We start from the raw sequence: 22,221 nt of genomic DNA, 5'->3' as shown, positions 1-22,221 counted from the left end.
GCACTAAAACAGAATTTCATCTTAACAGGTGTATAAGAATAACTTTATCAAACACACAAATATTATTCTCTATTTAGCAAAAGAAAGGGAGACCATCTAGAACACATTATTAGTAGGGAAGTGCTTCATAGTCTCATTAACATAACATATATTTCCATTCTCTAATGTCGTATCACATGTTCTCATTCCCTATTCCAGATTTCAGCCATATTTGTGATAAAGAATGTTACAAAATGATCGTGAATAAAAAAACACAGATGTCAGTTATACCGAAAAAAAACCCAACAAACATTAAATCACTTTAACATCAGAGTTAATCACAGTGTTTTCCCAATTCTTATGTTCTGCTGCCCATTGCAGCTGGATACAACTTATGGCATAGTATTGCTGTTCTAAATTACACCAGTTACAGTGGTGTTTGGTGACCCCAATAAATACAACAGGCAAAAACTAACTTAATTTCTCAGCAGCCATGCTAAATGGAGTTAATGGAAGTTCTTTGCTGTTTACTAAATGCCCCTAAATCGCACACAACCCAGGACTCCCTGAGCAGAAAATAGCTGGGGGATGGAGGGCTTTAGAGATAAGTGTCTTATTGCCTTGTGCTGTCCTTAGATTTCCCCAGGTATACATTTACAGCTACTGCTGAAAGTATCAGGCTGAATGACTTGTTGATGTAAGCAATTAAATTTGTTCCTATGTTTCAGTATAAATAAAGAACTGAAATAAATAGAACTGTAACCCTTAAAATGATAAATAAATTTTATTAAGACAACTTGGGTACCTAAATGTGTTTTCTCAACAGCAGATATGTTTCACAAAAGACATGGATCTCTTCCAAGATTCATTTCGGGAAGTCCTATGGATAAGAACATACAGTATTGATGAACAGAAGTCATTTCAGCTGTAATCTGAAATTTGAACTTTAAAAGTTTGATCAAACAGTACAAAGGAGCTAATCAACTTGTAAGAGATATCAGGAGACAGACAGTAATCCATAGGTGATTCCATGAATTAGTGAAGACTTATTAGAAGGAGTTATCTCAGCCACAAGATCCTACACACCCTTATGCCAGACATAACACTCAAAGAAACTATCTGGCTGAAAACTAATTTGATCAAAAGAGTCAGCAGACAAACAAAAGCCTAGAAGAGATCTTTTCAAGTCATCAAATTTAGTGCCTTGGTATCACAGACCCCTATGTATTAAAATCCTGTTTCTACATCAAATAAAACTCACTTCCAAACTAACACTGTCCCTTTTTTTTTGTTGTTGTTGTTTTTTCTTCTGGTGTACCTCATATCTGTCTATCAGCTGTTGTTTCTCTAAAAAAGCCAAGAAATTTTCAACTTCATTTCTGGAGGGGACATTCCATTTTTATGAATATCCATACACTTTTCTCCCTAGATCAGTAGGAGTTTCTGAATAAAGGGAATTATACACAGCTTTGCTAATTAAGTCTCAATAATGCTGTCTATAGTCACATAAATGCTTATCTATTTTCTAATTCACCTTGGGGTCACACATCTTTTTCACAATCCCAGTAATGATTCACAGCTATCCTGCAACTAACCACCATGACAAGGATCTCTGTTCCTGGAAGACGATAGATGAGCATTTGTTTTACTGCAGAAATTCATGCTGATAATTAAGAAACAGAATCACAGAATAGTTAGGACTGGAAAGGCTCTCTGAAGATCATCTGGTTTAAACCCCCTGCCAACGCAGGTTTAGCTAGAGCAGATTACACAGGAGCACGTCCAAGCAAGTTTTGAATGCCTCCAGAGAGGGAGACTCCACCACCTCCTTGGTTCCTGTTCCAGTGCTCTGTCACCCCGAATGTAATGTTCTCTCTCACACTGAGGTGGAACTTCTTGTGCTTTAGTTTATGGCCATTACACCTTGTCCTGTCACTGGGCATCACTGAAAAGAACCTGGCACCATCTTATTGGCACCTAGCTTTGAGATACTTATATGTATTAATGAGATCCCCTCTCAGTCTTCTCTTCTCTAGACTAAACAGGCCCAGCTCCTACAGTCACTCCTCTTAAGAGAGATGCTCCAGGCCCAAATTTCTCTGGCCCTCCACTGGACCCGCTCCAGTAGCTCCTTGCCTATCTTGAACTCTGAAGACCAGAAACGAACACAATACTCCAGATATGGCCTCAGTAGGGCCAAGTGGAGAGGGAGGATCACCTCTCTTGCCCTGCTGGTCAAACTCTTCAAAATGAACCCCCTATGATGCTGTACTTCATCCAGCTGTAGTTTGCTCCCATTTTATGATTCTAAGTCTTCACTATCATCCCATAGTGTTACACTTTTTCTGTTAACGTATCAGGAGGATTTTAAAATGCAAGCTAAATGATACATGTTAACCCTAAATGCATTTACTTCTTCAACATTAGATACAAGGCATGCTTTGAAATTATTTAGAACCTTTACTTCAATAAAAAACATTTCAGACTGACATTGTAGCAAACAATGCCATTGTCAAATCATTAGGACAAGAGGGCACAGGCTTAAGCTCTGACAGGGGAGATTTAGGTTGGATATTAGAAAGAAGTTCTTTACAGAGAGAGTGATCAGACATTGGAATGGCCTGCCCAGAGAGGTGGTGGATTCACTGTCCCTGGAGGTTTTTAAGATGAGGTTGGATGTGGCACTGAGTGCCATGATCTGGTAATTACAGTGGGGTTGGATCAAGGGTTGGACTTGATGATCTCGGATGTCTCTTCCAACCCAGTTAATTCTATGATTTGATGATTCGATGATTTATTCTAAAACAGGGAAGCTAGTCAAACAACAAATTCTACATAGAGACTACTGCAACAGCTATTTGATCTTACAGGCAAAACAAAATTGTTAATACTTTTCATTTAGTAGGAAACAGCTGTACTCCTAACTTCACTATGTGGAAAATAGGAGGAGAAATAGCTGTTTAAAAAATCATATCATTTTTAGTGAAAAATGAATACAACTTTGGGAATAATTGCTGTTGCCAGTAGGTTGTTAGAAAGTAACCAGTAAGTAACCAGAAAGTAACCACTGAAATAAAATGTAGTAAAATTCACTAGATTTTTTAAGTAACTATCAATGTGAAACTGAATTACAATTATAAACTGTTAGCCTGTTTACATATAAAGAGTACAGAATTACAGCTTAAAATAAATTTTCCAGTCACTCACTGGTAGTTGTGACTAGTAGCTACCTAAATGTATCAGGAAGCTTCTGCAAAGGGGAACCTTGGAATATAAAGAGGAAGTAACCACTTCATCCCTTTCTATCATTCTTTCTCTTTTATTGCAAGTTCTAAGAACTTGATCAATGAAACAAGATACCCTAAATTATTATGGTTTTCCACTATCATTTTTCTAAGTGAAGAATTACATAGTTGAGGAGGAAAAGATGCACTGGGATTCACTGAAGATTAAGCCTTACTGTATTCTCTCTGTTCCCATGTCAATCCAGCAAAAGAAAATACCAATAGCATTTCTTCTATTTCAGTAACAGTACTGTCCTTTAGAAAAGGAGTCAAACCAATTATTTTCCTGTAGAGAATCTGACACAATATTTTCTAATTAGTGATGTGTTTTTCTGTAAATGCAGTTAGAAGACCTAGATCTTGAGTTTTAGTGTGCATGTGCAGAAATGTACATCACATTTGAGTGCCCCTGGTGGTGCAGTGGCTAAACCGCAGCGCTGACAATGCTGAGATCCGGGTTCGATTCCCAGTTAGGACGCTCCCCGGGCAGATGGAGCTCGTTAGCCCTGTAAGGCAATCCATCTACGTCCTGAGGACCTTGCTGCCACCGTCCAAGCGTGCTTGGCCCCGGAGATGAACCTTAGGATTAAAGGGTGGGCTCAGTTCCGTGCACACTGTGTCTCACCTAAAAAATCCAATGCGCAGGCTGGAAGGTGGAAAGACCTTCCCCGGTCCTTCGTTCGCGAAGACTGGCCATTACCATTACATTACATCACATTTATTTAGCTTGGAAAGACTGTTCATTTGATTATGACTCCTGGCCAGGCACTGAAAGTACTAAACCATGCAACAGTCTGACACCCCAGTTTGGACATGTTTCCAGCTGCTGACAAGAATCTGATCACCTTTTCCTAAGCAAAATATTCAGTAAAGTAGTAAAAAACCCTCCTGTCTTACACCACCTGTCAGCTGGGCTTCAACCCAGGCCATTGGTCTGAGACAGCATCTGTGGCACTGCTGGATGACCTCCACATTATAGGGAAGAGGAAGACAGTCATATCAATTCTAACAGACTTGGCACCTTTGATGCAGCTGATCTCCAAATACTCCTACTTTCATCCCAAAGACAGCTGCACAGCACAAGCAGTAATAGCTGGAAATTACTTGGGTCATTTGTCTCAGATCACAAATGCTGGATAGTACGGGCATTCCTTTTCTCTTCCATCTTTAGACTCTCACAATGCTCACACCCCTGCTACTTACTCCTCATCACAATCTAGATCTGCTCCACAAGAGCAGCAGAAGCCGCACACAGCATTAAACTCTACCCTATGCCAAGCATGAACATAGACAAATTCTGTAAAAATCTCCTCTTTAAAGAGTAGCTGGTAAGAATTGAATCTGGGAAGGCCAAAATAATCCTTGAAGCTTGACAGAAGTACTAGAAAAAGCAAACTTGCTCTAGAATCGCTTCCATTTCTAAATATGTTTGTGCCACTAAAGCAGGTCACAGCTTCAAAGACTTATTTTCTTCCTCATCTTTGGCTCAGATGCCATGGAAGCAAAAATGCCCCCCTGGTTTTAATCTGAGGCTTATTGGAACTTACCTGCTTTACAGTTGTGGGTTGAAGTGTTAATTATTTCTCCAGATCTGCACTGCATGTATGAAAGGAAGAGGAAACTGTGATTTCAAGTGGAAATGAAGCTTCAAATGAGACAAAATTCAAAACCATCGACTAAGCAATAAAAATGTGTTCAAAATCCACTTCAGATTTTCAAAGGCCTGCACTGGTCCATGAAAGTAACTTCTAACCTCACCACCATTCCAAAAAAACTATTATGTTTGTCATTCTTCACAATGAAGTGTAAGAAACAAAAGTTTATGATGATAGTAACATCATTGTGATACTGATTCCCACAAGATCAACGGAATAAAGTACAAACCCAATTTATTCAGATTAATTTACAATAATTTTCTTCTTTTAGACACAAAATGGAAATACTCCTATAAATAAATTGAGCTATTTATTCTCCAAAGGAGAGAGAGGGACATGCTTGTTGCAGTGTTTCATGAACCAAAAAGGTAAAAGGGTCCATAAAACTCTTTGACACTTGTTTTTTTGAGTTTCACAAAATTAGTCTGTTCTTCATACTTGAAGTGTAAAAACCACTAGTTTTCCCTTGCCTGATTCATCTACCAGCCAATTTGCTGGTCACAAGAATTTTTGCCATAGGTTTTTACTCCCTTCTCTTTAAAAATAATCTTCAAGTCCCTTGAGGTAGTAAGTCTTCCATAAAAGGTAAAAATAATAGATGCATTATGCCTATCCTGCAAAACCACATGCCACAGCCACTCTTTTTCAATGTTACTGAAAACATAGGAAGAAAATGTATTTATGTTTGGAAACACGTCATTAATGTAAGATCAGTAATCTTCATGGAAAATTGAGATCCCTCTTACACAAATCTATTTTTTCATGTGTACATAATCTAGTCAGGCAATGGAGAAAAAAATCTACTATAACATGAGTCTTATGCTGTGCATACATGTACTCTAATCAGTACAGATAGAATCACTCTCCAAAATAGGCTGTAGGAACAAAAGGAACTAATTTCCAGTATTTGCAGAAGTTTCACATATGGATGAATAAGTTTTAAAACATTGTAGAAACTAAACTGAACATAGAACTTCAGCGCATTTTAAGTCATATCTCAAAATTACCTTTAGAAATCTTGCTGGTTTCAAAACAAGCTGTTTACTTAAATTTCAACAGAAGTAAAAAATATTGATATACCATCTGCATGAATTTCAAATGTGGAAGCTCTTCTTCCTTGGTTAGCTCCACTGGCTCAGACACTCCTACAAGTTTCCAGTGTGTTGTTTCAGTATTAGTTACCTTAAATCCATGTTCAGGGGAAAGAAGTCTTTTTTTTTCACCATTAATTCTCTTTCACTATCTGCAATTGATTCAAAAGGAGTCTTTTCAACTGTTTACAGGCAATAAATCATTCCTCATCTTGTGTGTTTAAACCTGTTAAAATTCCTTGTTCTCAGGAATTAAACATTATGGTAATTTTCCTGGAATAATACCAACTGTTATGTAGGTTTTAAATGTATCAAGCAACATTCATTCTGCCTGAGTGCAGTCCCAACAAGAGCTACTTTCAGTGTGGGAGATAATATATTTTAATTGTTATAACTATTGTGTTTTATAGAACTAAGCACTGCAACAGTGGATGAACCTCGTGGTCAAGATTCATGTTGAGTGTACACAGTAACTGAATGAGTTTACCAATACATTTTCTATAAGATCTCAATTTTCCTGTCCCTCAGTTAAAATACTATCAAGGCTAGGAACTAAAATTTTGATAGATTGTAGCCACTTTAATTACTCCACTACAGTAGTTCTTGAATTAAGCAAAGAGACAGAAGTGGATGCTCTCAGCAGGTACAGCTTCCTGAGTACTAGTAATGTTTCGGTCTCAGGTGCCTGTGAAAAAGACAGAGAGACAAGGCTGGACACAGAATCCATAGCCTGAAAGCAAACACTCAACTCAATGACTTGCAGTCCTACACATATCTCGTACTCTATGACCCATTAAAGCTATTTATCTTATAGACCTATCTACAGACCTTATTGTTATCGATATTAAGTATTTCAGTGCTTTTATATAATTTTGCTGAAAGGACCCACGGAAGAAAACAATATTGCGTTTATTTCCTGATTAACCTACCTCTAAGTAAAACCACAAATTATTCCTCTCAAAAATTCCAGACAAGATATAAATTAATTTCTTTCCAATGAGGAAAAACTAAGATGGATGACTCAGAGTATCATATGGTCTTCTCATATTTTTATCCCTCTGTTTATATTTCATATGTGTATTCCTCTGCTTATTTTATCTGCACTGTGCGAGTCTGTCAGCAAAACTATGTGGAACAGAACAGGAGACTAAATCAGGAGGAAAAATAAGAAATATCCAAAAGATAAGGAAGATGTAAGTAAGAAAAAAAGCAACTATCAAACAAACCTCAGCACAGACTCACAAGCTTTCATTATTTAAGGACAGACTTTTCTCTGACAGTTCTCCATCACATGTATCTGATTTAATTAGAAATTTTACTCCTCTATTATTTCTTTATATGTGTATTTTTTTCCTTCTAAATTAGGTTAAACTTTTAAAAAAATTAAAGCAGAAGCAACAACAACGAAACCAAAGCAAACTCATGGCAAAATGTCAGATCTTCCAGGGGAAAAAAAACCCCCACAACAACAAACAAACAAACAAACAAACAAACAAAAAACTTGGAGATGTGGGGGCAAAAAGTTACATTTTGATCCCTTAAATTCAGCAACAGTGATATACTGAGAGAATAAATATGTGCATTTATAGAAATATACACTGAGAGGAGTAAATCAGAAAGCAAAGAACATGAAATTGGTCAAAAGCATACTTCTAAAACATTGCTCTTTGACTTTACAGAAGAGCTCTGTAGCTCTGTAATTTTCTTTGCATATGCTTTATGTCACCATCACTTTCAAACAAAGACCAAAACCAACTAGCTCAGCCCCACTTCCTGATACCCACTTTCAAGATAGGTGTCTTTTGTCACACAAAACATGTAGGACCTCAGTAATACTGACATGCATCTGAAATTTATATGCCCTTGTCATGACAAAGGATATATAACCTCACATCCACAGGGGTTCACCAGCATTTTGGCAACTTAAAAGGTCTGTTCAAATTACATGCACTGAAACTGAAAGCATATTTTTTCTCAGCACTTCAGTTCTCATCCTCTGTGCATAATCATATCTGTTGCTTAATATACTTTCAAAATAATTGAAAACCGCAGAAGAAAACTTAAACTCTAATTTTAGATGTATGCACACTGCCAATTTACTAAGTACTAATAAGGTACTTACACTCAAGCCTACAGTATGCTATATCACGGAGTTTATAATTGGGCTCAGAGAACCTGATGCAGGGGCAAAAAAAAACAGAACACAAAAAAGTCTCCATACATATATCAAGTTAATTTGTCTGAGAAATCACTGGCAAACTGCTATTCACATAGCTGTACCTGTCATACCGAATAACAGAAAAGCACTTCAGGAAGTGGCAAGACAAACAGTAGGGCCAATTCACCTGACCTTAGATAAGAAAAATAAGAAAGCAAAACTGAAAAATATAGAAATAGAAAATATTAATATTGGGATTGTATGGCAACCCCGAGCACTAAATTCTAAAAGAAGCTCTCAGGAAGGAAATGGTTATCAATTACTACAAAGAGTGAAAGAAAAGGTGGTGAAATATATTAGTAATGTGCTCTTATAGGATAATGTAGGAGATGTTTTCTTGAGCTCCACGCATTTGGTCTCTGATGGAGACAAAAAAAAATCGGGGAATTAACTAAAAAAATGAGACAGGTAGGTGGTTCATTTGATTTTCATCTGTGCTGATATTAAAATACCAAAAGGAAAATACTACTTTCACTCTATGAAATAGAGGATTCTAAAGGACATCCTTTCCTCCATAAAAAGATGAATTACCTGAGAAAACATTAGACAATGAATTTTAATATTCCATATTCTGTAAACAATGTCAATCTTATGAAGTCAGTGTAATATTTGTGCCAAAGAATATACTGGTATACCTTCATTGCCATCAAATGTCAGAATGGAAAAAGATAAGCATTAAGCTGTTTCATACAAAACACTTTTGAAATGTCACCAACTCAAGCATTATAAATTGTTTTTAAATGAATTAATTGAAATTATATCCAAAATACTTGAAATTTATTTTTTGTAATCACAACTGACAGTTCATTCAGCTTACCATCCTAAGAGTTCACAGCAGCACTTCACAGAACTCTGTAAAAACACTGGGAAAGGAGGCCCTTTGAGCACCATAAATGTTAAAAGCTAAAAATAATGTTCTGGGTTTGGCCAGGACAGGGCTAATCTTTTTGCAGTAGCCAGGAGGTGGTGTGCCTAAGACACAGAGGTTATTCTATACCACCTCACCTCATTGCTGAGGCAGAGAAAAGGGACTCTCACTTCAGGGAGAAGGGATTCCTTTGGGTCAAGAAAACGAGGTGGGTGGAGCGTATGGGATTGTTTATTGTCGTGGGGTTCACAGTCAGCACTTTTGCATGTAAACCACTCTCTCTTTTGTACATTTTAGTTATTAATATTGTTGCTACTACTGTTCATTTTCTTATTCCATGGCTGTTTGCAGCAAATTGTTCTTACCTCAACTCATGATCTTTGCCTTTTGTGCCTCCAGTTGGAGGGGAGAAAAGGGGGAGTACTGTGTGAGGGTTTTTTAGTAGGAGCAATAAATTGGAAAATACCATTCCTAAAACTCAACAATTAAGGCATTCTAAAGAAGATTAAATTAGAAAATAATTACATTTGCAGACAGGATCAAGCGAGAGCTCCCCAGTAACACAGGGAGCACAACCAGAATTGGTCAGCTTTATGACAGAATGTCCATGAAGATATACACACTGGAAAATAGTGAAAACCAATATATTCCTTGAACAAAAACATAAGAGAATGAGGTATGGAAGACAACAAATCCCTCCAGATGAATAGAACTGTAAAAATAGCACTCAGAGTGATGAATGTAGAATTGGAGGAACATCTCGGGTCATAAAACCCAATATTCTCCCAAAAATAACCCCGTAACATGAACATTTTGATACATAGCTTTTATTTTCCAGGTGAGGGAGAAGGAAAAGCAGAAGCCAAGGGGGTGGTACTTCAACACTCAATGCACTTTGTACCTGTTTTTATATTCAAGGCAAGCATTTCTAGTCTTCTTTGCCCCTGATGCTTCTTATACACATTGTTCACGTTTAAACCTTTCCTTACATAATACAGTAGTAGATAAAGGTGATTCAAATGTTTTAATCACACTATAAAAGGTTGCATGGGAGACGTGTTCAATATCGTTCCATACGGAAGAGGCTTAAAAAATGAACAAAAAAAATTGGTAAAGCTGATAACCTTCGGTACAGTCCTCAAAAATTCACCTCATTTCCAACTTTTTGGAGAAAGACAGTATCTTTAGAATGATAATACTGGCAAGGAAACTGGAGATTGTACAGTAAGAAAAAACACATTGCAAAAAATATTTTTCAAAGATGTTTTCAAAGATGTTCTCAGAATATCCCAGTAATTTATACCAACTACATCCTTCGAATTGTACAAATCCTTTGCTGCAGTAGTTCAATGTCTTGACCTACAGTCTTAATGAATCTGTATCACAAGCCCATTTTTCTACGTTTCTTTCTTCCCTACAGAAATACTGAATCAGTTATTTGGCATTAAACACTTAAATTTTAAGTGTGGGCCTTGAAAATAAAATAAGCAGCGTTCTAAAGATGTTTTAATGAAGGACTAGATTAGTGTGATAACATATATGTTAAAATCTTAGCAAGTTGTCCAACCTGCCTTATAGTCAACAAAGACAAGCACTTCAGCAGTACAGTTTAGCTCAAACTATATCATATATCTAAAACAGGTCACATGAACTGCATTGTAAAAATGTCTACTGACTTTACTATGAGATTACAGTAAATATAGACGACTATACTGCAGAAATCTGAAGTAAGGAAAGACCAGGCCTGTTCAGATGAAACTGAAACTATTTCTGATTAGATATTAGGATGAAATTCTTTACTGTGAGAGTGTTGGGGCACTGGAACAGGTTGCTCAGAACAGTTCTGGATGCCCCATCCCTGGAAGTCTTCAAGACCAGGCTGGATGGGGCTTTGAGCAATCTGATCATGGGCAAGGTGTTCTTGTCCATGGCAGGGGGTTTGAACCTAGCTGAAAGGTCCCTTCTATCACAAACCATTCTACAATTCTATGAGTCCGAAATATGAAAATAATAATTACAAAAAAAATATTAAATCATCAAAACTAAAAATAAGTCACACCAACCTACAGCCTTGAAAGGAACTGTAACAGCCAGAAAAATACTAGTTACAGGTCTCTCTACATATAGATCATGCTTTCTCTAACAGCAGCATACCATTTGGCAAAACAAACAATATTTTGTTCTAAAGAGGCAACTTCCTTATTGCTGTCCTGTGCCACAGGCACCGCCGAAACCTGTTGACATGCAAACCCACAGATGATATTGAGTAACTAGATGTTACTCAGGAGAGAACCAGAGGGCTTGCTGCTCAGACTCCTCCAAAGAATAGTCAGTTACAATCCTCACAACAGAGTTAGATGAGATACATTCTTGTTATCTGAGATCAATCAAGTGTTTGAAGAAAAATGTCCAAGGACACAGTTCATTCAGCAATCAAAATAATACATAGGCCACACAGTTTTGAGGACATCAAAAGATCATCACATGAACACAAACCCCCATGCATTTTAGCCAAAGAAAGTCCCTTGAAAAACATATACAAAGTCTTTGAAATAAATCTCTATACCAAAAATATTGGAAAACATAATCTATTTAACTTTCATATGTTTTCAATTCTGGTAAATCTTATTTCCATTGCAAGTATAACCCCTGATATAGATGGATATAGTGGGAAACAGGTAGGAAGGGAAACTAGAAGGAAATAGGTATTTTCAATTAAATATGTCGCAGAGAAGTATTCCATATATTTTCACACAGGTATAACATTTTCCTATTTGCAGGGCTAACATTAAACCATATCCATGAAGAGATGACTTCCCAGAATATCTACAATAAGCAAATTTGCCAACCATCTGTGCAGAAGGCAGTGTAACTTAGATTTAAACAGAGAAAAAAATAAACAGATCCCCAGTCCAACAGTGGAACAGCACACCTGATCAAACATGAGCCTAAGCATGAAAACATTCTGGTTTGAATTTAGCAAAAAAGAATATGCAGACCAGGAAGACCAATATTAATCAAAGCTATCTGGATTTACCTATGTATCTAACACTCCTGTACACAGCTCCAATAACCAAGGGCATTTTTGAATTATTGATAACATTCAAGGCATACCTCTAATAAACATTATTGACACACCAGATGCTGGACTGCCTATGTGTGTTTTTCACGTAATAGACTTACAGTCAGAGCACTCTATAAGAAAGCACTAAATTACATCTTAAAACCTGAGATATTTCAGACTCTGCTTCTAGCAAAGAAGCATGAGTGAGAAAATACCCACTTATCAGAGCTAATATCAGTTAAGGACTTACTACTACTTCTTCAGTGGAGTCACTAAGCAAAGACTAAAAGATTAATAGGACCCCGGTAAAAGAAAACCCAATCTAGCCCCTGTTTACACAGCTGTAGCAGGGGGCCTCTATTCCATGCTCCCAATACTATTTTGTAGTATATGGTAAGAACAATACAGCACATTACATACACAAACAGCATAAAAAAAAGGCAAGTCAAAGAGATCTCAGTCTCTCTGCTATTGATCCTTTTGAAAGACATGGAATACTCCTCTGCCATATATTTAATTTAACATATCCATTTCCTTCTTGTTTCCCCTTCCTACCTGTTTCCCATTACACCCATCTATATCAGTTGGTTATACTCGCAATAAGACTTACCAGAATTCAAACCCCTTAAAGGGTTGAATTCAACATTAAAAGTAATAAGAAGACATGTCGTATGTTGATGCCAGTGACTTCTATGTAATACATCATCTGGACAGACCACAACACTACTAGTGAGACAATCTCAGTGTCAGTCTGGTACTCACATTGACAGGTAGTACGTGGCAGAGGTCATTAAGTGCAAAGTACTGATTTCATCTCAAAAACTGAATCTATTTCAAAGGGAGCAGCTGGGATGTTACATAAAGAAACAGGATTTAATATCTTGCTTTTCTTATTTAACATCAGAAAAACATTATTTTCATTTCAATATACAAAGCAGACTGAAAGAAACAGTTGACTAATGACAGTTGCTCTCTATGTCACATTTATTCTGTGTGAAGAGTTTGGGAAAAATACATATACAGTAATCCTTGCAGAAAACATAACAAAATTACAGCTCAGTAGAAAATACTTTAAAAATCTGTGGTTTTCATTTTTGAAGACAGAGAAAGTGATCCGAATGATACAAGATCAGTAACAGGAGCTGTAGGCTTTTATTCAGAAGTGACTTGTTTGCATCCAATGTAAATTTGCAGTGGCCATTTACCACCTAACAGCTGTTCAGCAGCCTACGCATGATGATGTGGTGGCTCCTGTTGGAGAGGTGTCCAGGTGTCAGTCACAATTAGTTACCATCCCTGCTGGCAGTCTCAAATAGCATAATGGAACAGTAAGACCTAAACACCATAGTAACCTGTGTCTTCTAGGCAGAAAGCAATTCCAGAACAGGACAACAAAAAGGTATTTCTGAAATGAGCAGTGTTACCCAGTGTGTAACAGGATCTCAATTTCAGGTGTAGTCAATATAATATTTTTCATGGGAACTTGTGGTTTAACCCCAGCCAGTAGCCAAGCACTACACTGCCACTCTCTCAATCCCCCTCCAGCAGGACTGGGGAGAGAATCAGAAGGGTAAAGTGAGAAAACTCATTGGTTAAGATAAAGACAGTTTAATAGGGAAACCACAGCCGTGCATGCAAGCAAAGCAAAGCAAGGAATTAATTCACCATTCCCATGTGCAGGCAGGTGTTCAGTCATCCCCAGGATAGCAGGAGTCCATCACATATAACAGTTATTCGGGAAAACAAACGCCATCACTTCAAACCTTCCCCTCTTCCTCCTTCTTCCCCCCACTTTATATACTAAGCATGATGTCATATCAATATCCCTTTGGTCAGTTGGAGTCACCTGTCCCATCTGTGTCCTCCCATACACCCCCAGTCTCTTCACCAGCATGGCAGTACTCAAAATAGAAAAGGTCTTGACCCTGCATAAGCACTGCTCAGTAGTAACAAAAATATCTCATTATTATCAATGGTGTGTTCAGCACAAATCCAAAACATAGCCCCATACTAGCCACTGTGAAGAAAACTACCTCAGCCCAAACCAGAACTGCCTGCATTTTGCATGGTTCCATGTAAAATCTTTGAGACACTTTTTTTTATTTATGCTAAGGGTTTTTTCTGCTAAACAAATTCCACTGATTGAAACAGTAGGCTGTAGAATCAGTCATTTAATATAACCTACCAGTATGTCATCATTACAATGTACTAAGTTTGTACTCTGACAGCAAAAGAAATAATGAATTAGGAGAACACTTCCTCTTTCCCTTTCTTCTTACTGTGAAAGAACTTGTACTTACAATGAAAAAGTGTAGAGTTATTTTGGGGGAATATTTTGCATTTAGAGAAATATTTTGCATTTTGGAGGTTTATATTCTTTTATCCTACTACTATCAGCATTTAGTCAGCATAAATGCTAGGCTTCATACCTCTCTCTTCCATACACAATATTTAAAACAAGAAGGTCAAAAAGCACCATTCAATTTTGGGGGTTCCTTTCAAAAAAACCCATTTGCTCAGCCTTAGAAGTATTACCTTAACAGAACAGCATAGGGCTCTAATGTTCTATTCCTTATGTTTACAAAACAGTATAAAATAAGGAAAACCAAAAGCTCATAACAGCCACAACTTCGCTAAAAGCTGAATCTTATGTTGTTTAAAAAGTTACTATTTACATATAAAAAGCTCCTCAGTATTTACAGCAAAGTCAACTGAATAAATGCACTAAAAAGTACTTCTGAATCAAAACTATGTTATTTAGATTCTTGATGTAGCATGTAGCTGTGATAGCACAGAAAATTTCCTTACTCTTACCAAACTTTCTAACATGGTAACGTTAGAAATGCATATTCCAGTTACAAAGAAGAAAAAAATAATTCATTTTACCTTTACAATATGAGGTATACACTTGAGGTACTTCTCTCTGGTCTACTACTGTTCATTAAACAAGTATGGGGGATGCATGTCTGGGATCCAAAAATGTCACAACTCTTTTAAATCTGAATTGCCATCAAAGGTGGCCACCCCCTACCAGGACAACCTTCTGAGGGTATCTTTACTTTTACTGATGCTTCTGCTAAGTAAGATAACTAACTCTTTGTTGATGACACAGTCTATTTCTACTACTTCATTTTTGCCTCCTCCTATTGAGAGCCTACCAAATCAGGCCATTTTTCTTCAGTTGAAGAATATTGCATTATATTTATCACTATAGCAACTAACTTAATTGATTTGATGCAGGTTTCTCTTCCACCATAGGATGGAGCCACTATCCCTAAGTATAATCTAAACATTTAAGAAAGAAAAAATTATCAGTTTATCATTTTGCCACATCAGTGGGAATATAATTGGGCTTCAGATATTAAAGTATAAATGAGAGCCTAATGGGCTGTACATGTACACCCAGAACATGCTTTCTAAATATGCTTATCTGCAAGTGGAACTTAGAGTACTGTGTTTACTGGTTGCTCTCAGTAATAGGGATGACTCTTGTACAACAATTTTCAGAAACAATGATCCACAAGAGAAGGAGAAACAATGTTCATATAACTGACTCAGGAATACGCTTTGTCATTCTAACAGATTAAAAATGGAAATAAGCAAGGTAGATAGAAAATTTCATTTAAAGTGCTATAAAAAATTGAAAAATGGAAAAGTTCTAATTTTGTTTTTGAAGCTGCAGAGATCGATTGTAGTAAAATGACACAGTGAGAGAGAATCCAATACGAGGTTCATGTAATTGGTTTGCTAATATAGTCTCCTTTATTGTTTTTTACAGAATGCTGCTTGATATCAGAAATTTAAATCGGTATACTTCCATATACCTGAATATATTGTGTGTGGAAAAATACAGAACACCTTACATAGTCAAGTTCCCTCCTTTTACTTCTTTCATTTTACTAAGAAATATGGCAAGCCTGTTATTTTAAAAACATTTTTAAAGTCATCATGTCCCCCTCCACACCCAGTTATGCTTTTCTTCAAAAGACATCAGATGAAAAAAGTCTGGTTAAACTCTAGTTGATTTTTAAAAGAATTCATAAAATCTTAAGTGCTACTTTACCTAGAAACTGCTTCATTTTTTTAATCTTGATTTTAAACACCTTCCCTCTTTCCACAGAGCAAAAAACATTTTTTGCAATGTTTCAAATACTACCGCTAGAAAAAAATGTTCATGGTGCTTCATTAACATTTGGAATTGCAGTTGTCAAATCACTGAAGCATTACATAAATGGTGGAGTGTTTTGACACTGCATATTTTAAGCTGGATGATGCTTTTCAGTGCTATATGAAATGAAGAGCGTACTACACGTTTGAGGAACACCATCTACGCTGGCTGAGAGGACTAATTAGAAACTGGTCCCTTAAGCACACCAGAAAATGCCTTCAGATTATCAGCCAACATTTGTATTGTACAGCATCAGTAAACAATGCAAAAAATAAACAGTGAACAATATGTAATAATTCAAAGGGACAACTTCACTCCTAAGAACAAAACATTGTCAAACCTCTCACTGCTGAACATAAACATTTTTTAAAGTGTCAGAGTTTATGGTTAACTCTTTCTGAAGCCATGCTAATAGAACATATATGCACAGAAGAACTCATATCTTCTCATAAAAAGCCTGGGACTCTCCAGGTATTTCTAGCACAAACTTAATAAAATATTTCTTATTACTAACATCCAGATGAATTCCCTTTACACTTGAACTACTCATCCTGTAATATGCACTCCCAGTATACACATAATTTCTTTTAAATCCCACTATGTTGTTTAGTATATCCTCTATATTAAGAGGTTGAATATGGCATTATGCACAAAATTAGGTTATTTAAAAGTGTGACCACTTTAATGTGATTTTTTTAAATGAGAAGTGTAATGCAAAGTGTGCTAAATTACAAAAAAATAATTACAAAATACATTATTCTTTTTGGAATAAGCCATTTACACTATTACCAGTATGAAGAGTCTTTGTAATATGCGAAAAGAAGTGAATTACAGGTTCTCTTAACCAATTAAAATTTTGTTTCAGAAAAAAATCCCCCCAAAAAACACACAGAGAAATGTGAATATAATATAGTCAGAGGGAATGGAATACAGGGTTAAGAAATGCAGCAGCATGCTCCTGGAAAACAGCATCTATTTCCTACTCATCATAACCTACACCTATTATAGCTCAACAAGACAAGCCTAGTGCAAAATCTTTTATGAGACAGCTAATGAAATGAATACACACCATAGGTAAATTACAGACCTCTTCATCTCAGGTTGGGAAAATACACTGGAGATTCATTTTGGCAAAGCTGTGCAGGTCTCTCCTGATAAATTATGTATTTTTTTATCATTGCATAGAAACAGTTTTGTCTATTCCCTTTAAAAGTTTCCCACTCTGGTACAAGTACTATTGAACTTGCATTCAATAGAAGTATAGGCATTAACTCTATTTACAATATATAACTGCTTGAAAATTATTCTTGCCAAGAGCAAAACAAACAAACAAACAACAACCAAAAAACTCGGAAAAATAGACCTTTAAAATATTATGTACTTGATTCTTACAGATACTTTATCCACAACCCAATGTGATTAATCGACAATCTATCAAGTCTGAAAAAAAATATACAAAACTCTGATAGCTTGAGATGCAGCTCTAAAACTGACAAAACTAACTAAACTGCTGAGGATATGCCAAGGAGTGGCACAGTTTGTTCCAATGGAATTTCAGTCAGAGAATCACATATGATCCCAGGGATGTTGACACCTGTCATTTGATTAAGTATGTGCTTCCTAAAAGGATGAACATAAACAAAATAGCTCCTTTTCACAGACGATGGATGGAGTTAGGAGTGTGTGTTATGTGGAGGAGTCTGGGAGAAATCTGGTAACACTGATAATAAACAGTGAACAGTGGATCACAGTTACTACCACTAAAAAGTTTGTTTCTAGAATCCAAGAGATGTTACTGCTTGCACTGGAAATGCCACATCTACAACCTAGGGACATCTCATTCTCCTGAGATGTAGCAGTACTAAAGTGTCGGTCTACATGCCTTCCCACAGGGGATTGTGGAGAGATGTTGAGGGGCAAGTCTAAGACAAAGCACCTATGCCTACCAGCTTTAGAGCTTGGCCTTTGCCAGAAGCATTACTTTAGGTGGGAAGGGCATAGATCTATGCCCAGCAAACGCACCACGACAAATATGTACTTACTGCAGTAAGCGATTAGGAGACTGGCCAGAATCATGATAGCCCAGAAAGTTGAGGACATGCTTGGCAAGGTGTTGGCATCTTTCCTACTGCTTTTCCTAGGAGATGGAGCCATTGAAGCCACTTCCCCGTTGGGGGGGTGGAGGGGGGGAGGAAGTCAGACAGTTTCACCAGCCAGCTCGCCCCTTGACTGATGGCCTTTCTCCAGATGTAATCCTCAAGGAAGGCATCTTCCAACGACCCTGCAGTTCATCATCAGTAGCAATATGATTCTGTCGCAAGAATCATCTTCCAGCCAGAAAGCCAAGGCGACTCTAACGCCTGCGAGACTTTGGTGCAGTGGCCACAGACAGCTTTTCTCTTGTCACTGTGGTGGGATTCACTGGCGTGGAGGGTTTCACTGCGGCTTGGACGCCACGCGTGGTGCTGAGCTTCGAAGATGTCCCACGAACGACCCTATTTTTACTTTTTTGTCTCTCTCTTTCCCTTTTTTTAATTTGCAGAAGTTGTTCCGCTTGTTGTCCTCTCCCTCGCCTCCCCCCTCCCCGGGGCAGCCCCCGCTGGCGGGCGCGGGCCCCGCCGGTGCTGACGCGGGGCCTCCCCCGCCCGCCCTCCCGCCGCTCTAGGGCGACCCCCGCTCAGGGCGCCGCCGCCGCCCAGCGCAGGGCAGCATGTCCGCGGGGGCCGCCGGCACCGAGGGGCGAGGGCAGACCGGGGGCACCGCCGCCCGCCCGCGGGGCAGGGCTCGGCCAGGCAGTTCCGCGGGGCGAGGGCGATCCGCACCCCAGCGCAGCGCCCCCGGGGGAGCGAGGGGCGGCGGTGCCCGCCAGCGGCCGAGAACAGCGGCGGAGCCGGACAGCCCCGTCCCCTCCGCCCAGTCCAGACTGGGCACCCCTCCCGGCCGGTCCTGCGGCTCGACGGGGCGAGAGGCGGCCGGGACACTTCAGGCGGAGGGTCGGCGGTGGCAGGTGTCCTCCTCTCTTCTCTGCGCGCCGCCCGCTCCGCTTTCAGGTTCTGCCGCTACAGCGGCGCCGGCCCTTCAAGTAACGAGAAGCAGGAGGAGGAGGAGGGGGCCGGCGGTCACGCCCACAGGTGCACAGTGCTCGGAGCACAGCGGTCCTTCCCCCGCGCCGCTCCGCCAGCGCGTCCCCGCCGGAGGAGGGCTCACGCCCCGGGTCCCGCATCGCCCCCGGCCCGGCTCCGGCCCCGCTCCGGCCCCCGCTCCCCCGCTCTCGGGGCGGCGCCGCGCCCGGCGGGTGTGGGGAGGGAGGGACCGCGGGGGGACTGTTCCCGCAGCGGCGGCTCCCGGCCCTGCGGGCCAGGCGGTGGGAGCGGGGGCCGAGGGGCGGGGAGGGTGAGCCCTGTGGCTCAGCGGGGACAGAGCTGGCTCCGGCCCCCAGCGTCTGCCCACGGCCTCCAGCGGAGCTGGGAAGCGAGTGGGGGCGGTGTCCGCCTGGAGCCCCCTCGGGGAATCTCTGTTCCCGGCTGAGACGGGGTCTCGACTGAAGGAGAAGTGGCCCAGGGAACTCTCTCTCCCCGTCCCCTCACCTGCACGGTACGGCTCGAAGTCTCCACGGTGTATCCCGCCTAGACACGACCATGGGTGTAAAAGGAAACAATTCCTCGTTCTGTATCCATCTGCGGTCCTTACGAATCCTTATTTCTGTCGCTGAAATGGCAGCGACACATCGATATGAAACCCAATTTAGAGGGCTTGAGTTTACATGTCTGCTAGTAGCCCTTACCGTAATAATAAAAACGTTAAATGTTTTAGGAGGGACCAGGTAGTAAAGCTTTTGCATTCGGAGTCTCCATAGCAATGTCTTCAAATTAATATTTTAAGTTCTGCAGAAAGTAGTCACGTTCCAAGTACAGGCATACTTGGCAGGACTAGAAGAGGAGCTAGATCACAAAATGTCCCCATTGTCTCCTCCTGTGTTTTACTTGCATAATGAAAATACCATGAAAAAGCTGATCCATATTCCTTCAGAAGCCCCAGGTTTGTCTGCTTTATTGCCACTTAAATATCTGGACTTAAAATTGTATATGAATGATGCAATATTTACAAGACAGGAATGTAGGGACTTTTTAAATACAGCCATACTTGACTAGATACTTGTAACTAAGTTCATTTTTGCACCATGAGGACTCTGCCAATGTAATATCTTTGATTTTAGGGAAGATTTTCTGCCAGACTAGTTTCATCCTGAACTGGTAGGGCAATAGATTTATGTTTTCAAACATGTTTCACAGAGATGAAGCTTTAACTATTGTTTGTGTACAACTACATTTGGGTACCAGAACACCTCCCAAGATGTGACCTTTTTTTTCCCTTATTTTCATGAGAATTTCTTTTCTATTATATTTAAGAGCTGGCATAAAACAAAACTCAAACATTAAGATGACAAACTAAGCTGTATTCTTCTCCTCCATATCATTTAAAAGAGCATTTTGTTATTACTTTGTTTCTAGAGACTAAATCTTTGTAGCACCTTCTATCCCTGACTTAGACATTATGTTTTCTCTATAAGTCAATATAAATTGCATATCCTTTGGAATCCTGAAGTATTACTTCAGTTTGATACTTCAAAGTTCTGCTGCATTATGAGGTTTGGGTTTTGTTTTTTTTCGTGTTTTTTTTTTTTTTTTTAATTTTAAATTTTTTTTTCAAAATTCCTAGCCTCAAAATAAATGTAAATAAGTGTTAAGCAACAAAAATGGCTCAGCGTGACATGCTGTTGTTCACTGCAATTCCAGGACATGTAAATTAAGCAGTTTTCTGTATGTATGAAAAAAATAAATATTTCCATTACAGCTGTGAGTAGTGAATGTATAGCTGAATAACATACTTTAAATATTACTAAAAAGAAAAAGCATAAGTATCTTGAAAAGAGATATATAGTATAACGTATCGATTGAGAGACTTTAAAGCCATGAGGAATATCTGCAGTAGTATATAGGACACAACACCTTTCAGTAGAGTGCACAGAATTTTATGTAGTACATCGTACAGTTTACCCAACAAATTGTGATTATACAAGAGGATTTCCCCTGGAAATACATCCAGCTCTCAGTCTGAGGAGTAGGAGTCATGATTACCGTTCACCTAAATAAAGCTTGAAGATTGATGTAGAAACTGAAATCTTGCTTTGATAATTCTGAAAGCTGACATTGTTCACTTGAAACCAGGTTAATTTCCACGTCAGAGAACTACTCAATTACTATATCACTCACTGGAAGTAAGGTACCACTCACTGGAAACAGACACCAGCAAGCTGAGACCTTTGTGTTCCTATACAACTCCCTCTAATTGTTTTACGTAAGGCATTTTATATTAAGAAAGATTTTCAGATGTTGCATTCTGATTTGATTGTCAAAGACAAGATAACACTTAAAGTCTCTCTTAAAATGTAATTTTAGGTCACTGCTGATTTGTTCTGTAAGTTTATGTTGTTCTCTGATAGCTTGGCTGTTCTGCACTGTCTTATATCGAAAGGTATTTGATGCTACTTACAGAGTAAAGTCAAACTCAATGAAAAAGTGGCAGAATGTGATCTCAAATTAATTTGCTTGCCTCTTTCTTGACATGTCCCCCTCACACTGATTTTCAAGGAAAATGTGTGAAGTCTGTCTTCGATGCCTCCCTCATCTTCCAAGAAATTCCCAGTATTCAGGCCTGTGTGTACAGAAATGCAGAAACTGATTAAAATCAGGGACAGATGTCTGAAAGCTGAAAATAAAATAGAAACCCAAGTTAAAAGCTCTATATCAAAGTGAAATACCCTTTTCAGAAATCAGATTTGTTCTTTGTCAAAGTCACAGATCTCTTATTCTGCCATTGCTGTTGGAAGAGGT

The 22,221-nt window shown here is 38.8% G+C and overlaps 1 protein-coding gene across 6 annotated transcripts in view; it reads right to left on the bottom strand.

The window, feature by feature from the left end:
• TAFA5 (TAFA chemokine like family member 5) overlaps nt 1–19,418 on the bottom strand; it is a 417,543-nt gene extending 398,125 nt beyond the window's left edge. For all 6 annotated transcript variants that reach the window (XR_003572393.1, XR_003572392.1, XR_003572395.1 and 3 more), the window contains exon 1: nt 18,370–19,418. Coding sequence is in view for 1 of the 6 variants with exons in the window: in XM_027893925.1 (XP_027749726.1) it covers nt 18,370–18,481 (112 nt within the window). In the remaining 5 variants the exon portion in view is untranslated. The remainder of the gene's footprint in view (nt 1–18,369) is intronic.
• Nucleotides 19,419–22,221: the final 2,803 nt, after the last annotated feature.

The sequence above is a fragment of the Empidonax traillii genome, unplaced genomic scaffold (genome assembly GCF_003031625.1).
Source record: "Empidonax traillii isolate 1590-97213 ecotype Southwest subspecies unplaced genomic scaffold, ASM303162v1 scaffold412:size659165, whole genome shotgun sequence".
NCBI lineage: Eukaryota > Metazoa > Chordata > Aves > Passeriformes > Tyrannidae > Empidonax > Empidonax traillii.
This window is presented reverse-complemented; position numbering and strand designations above follow the sequence as displayed.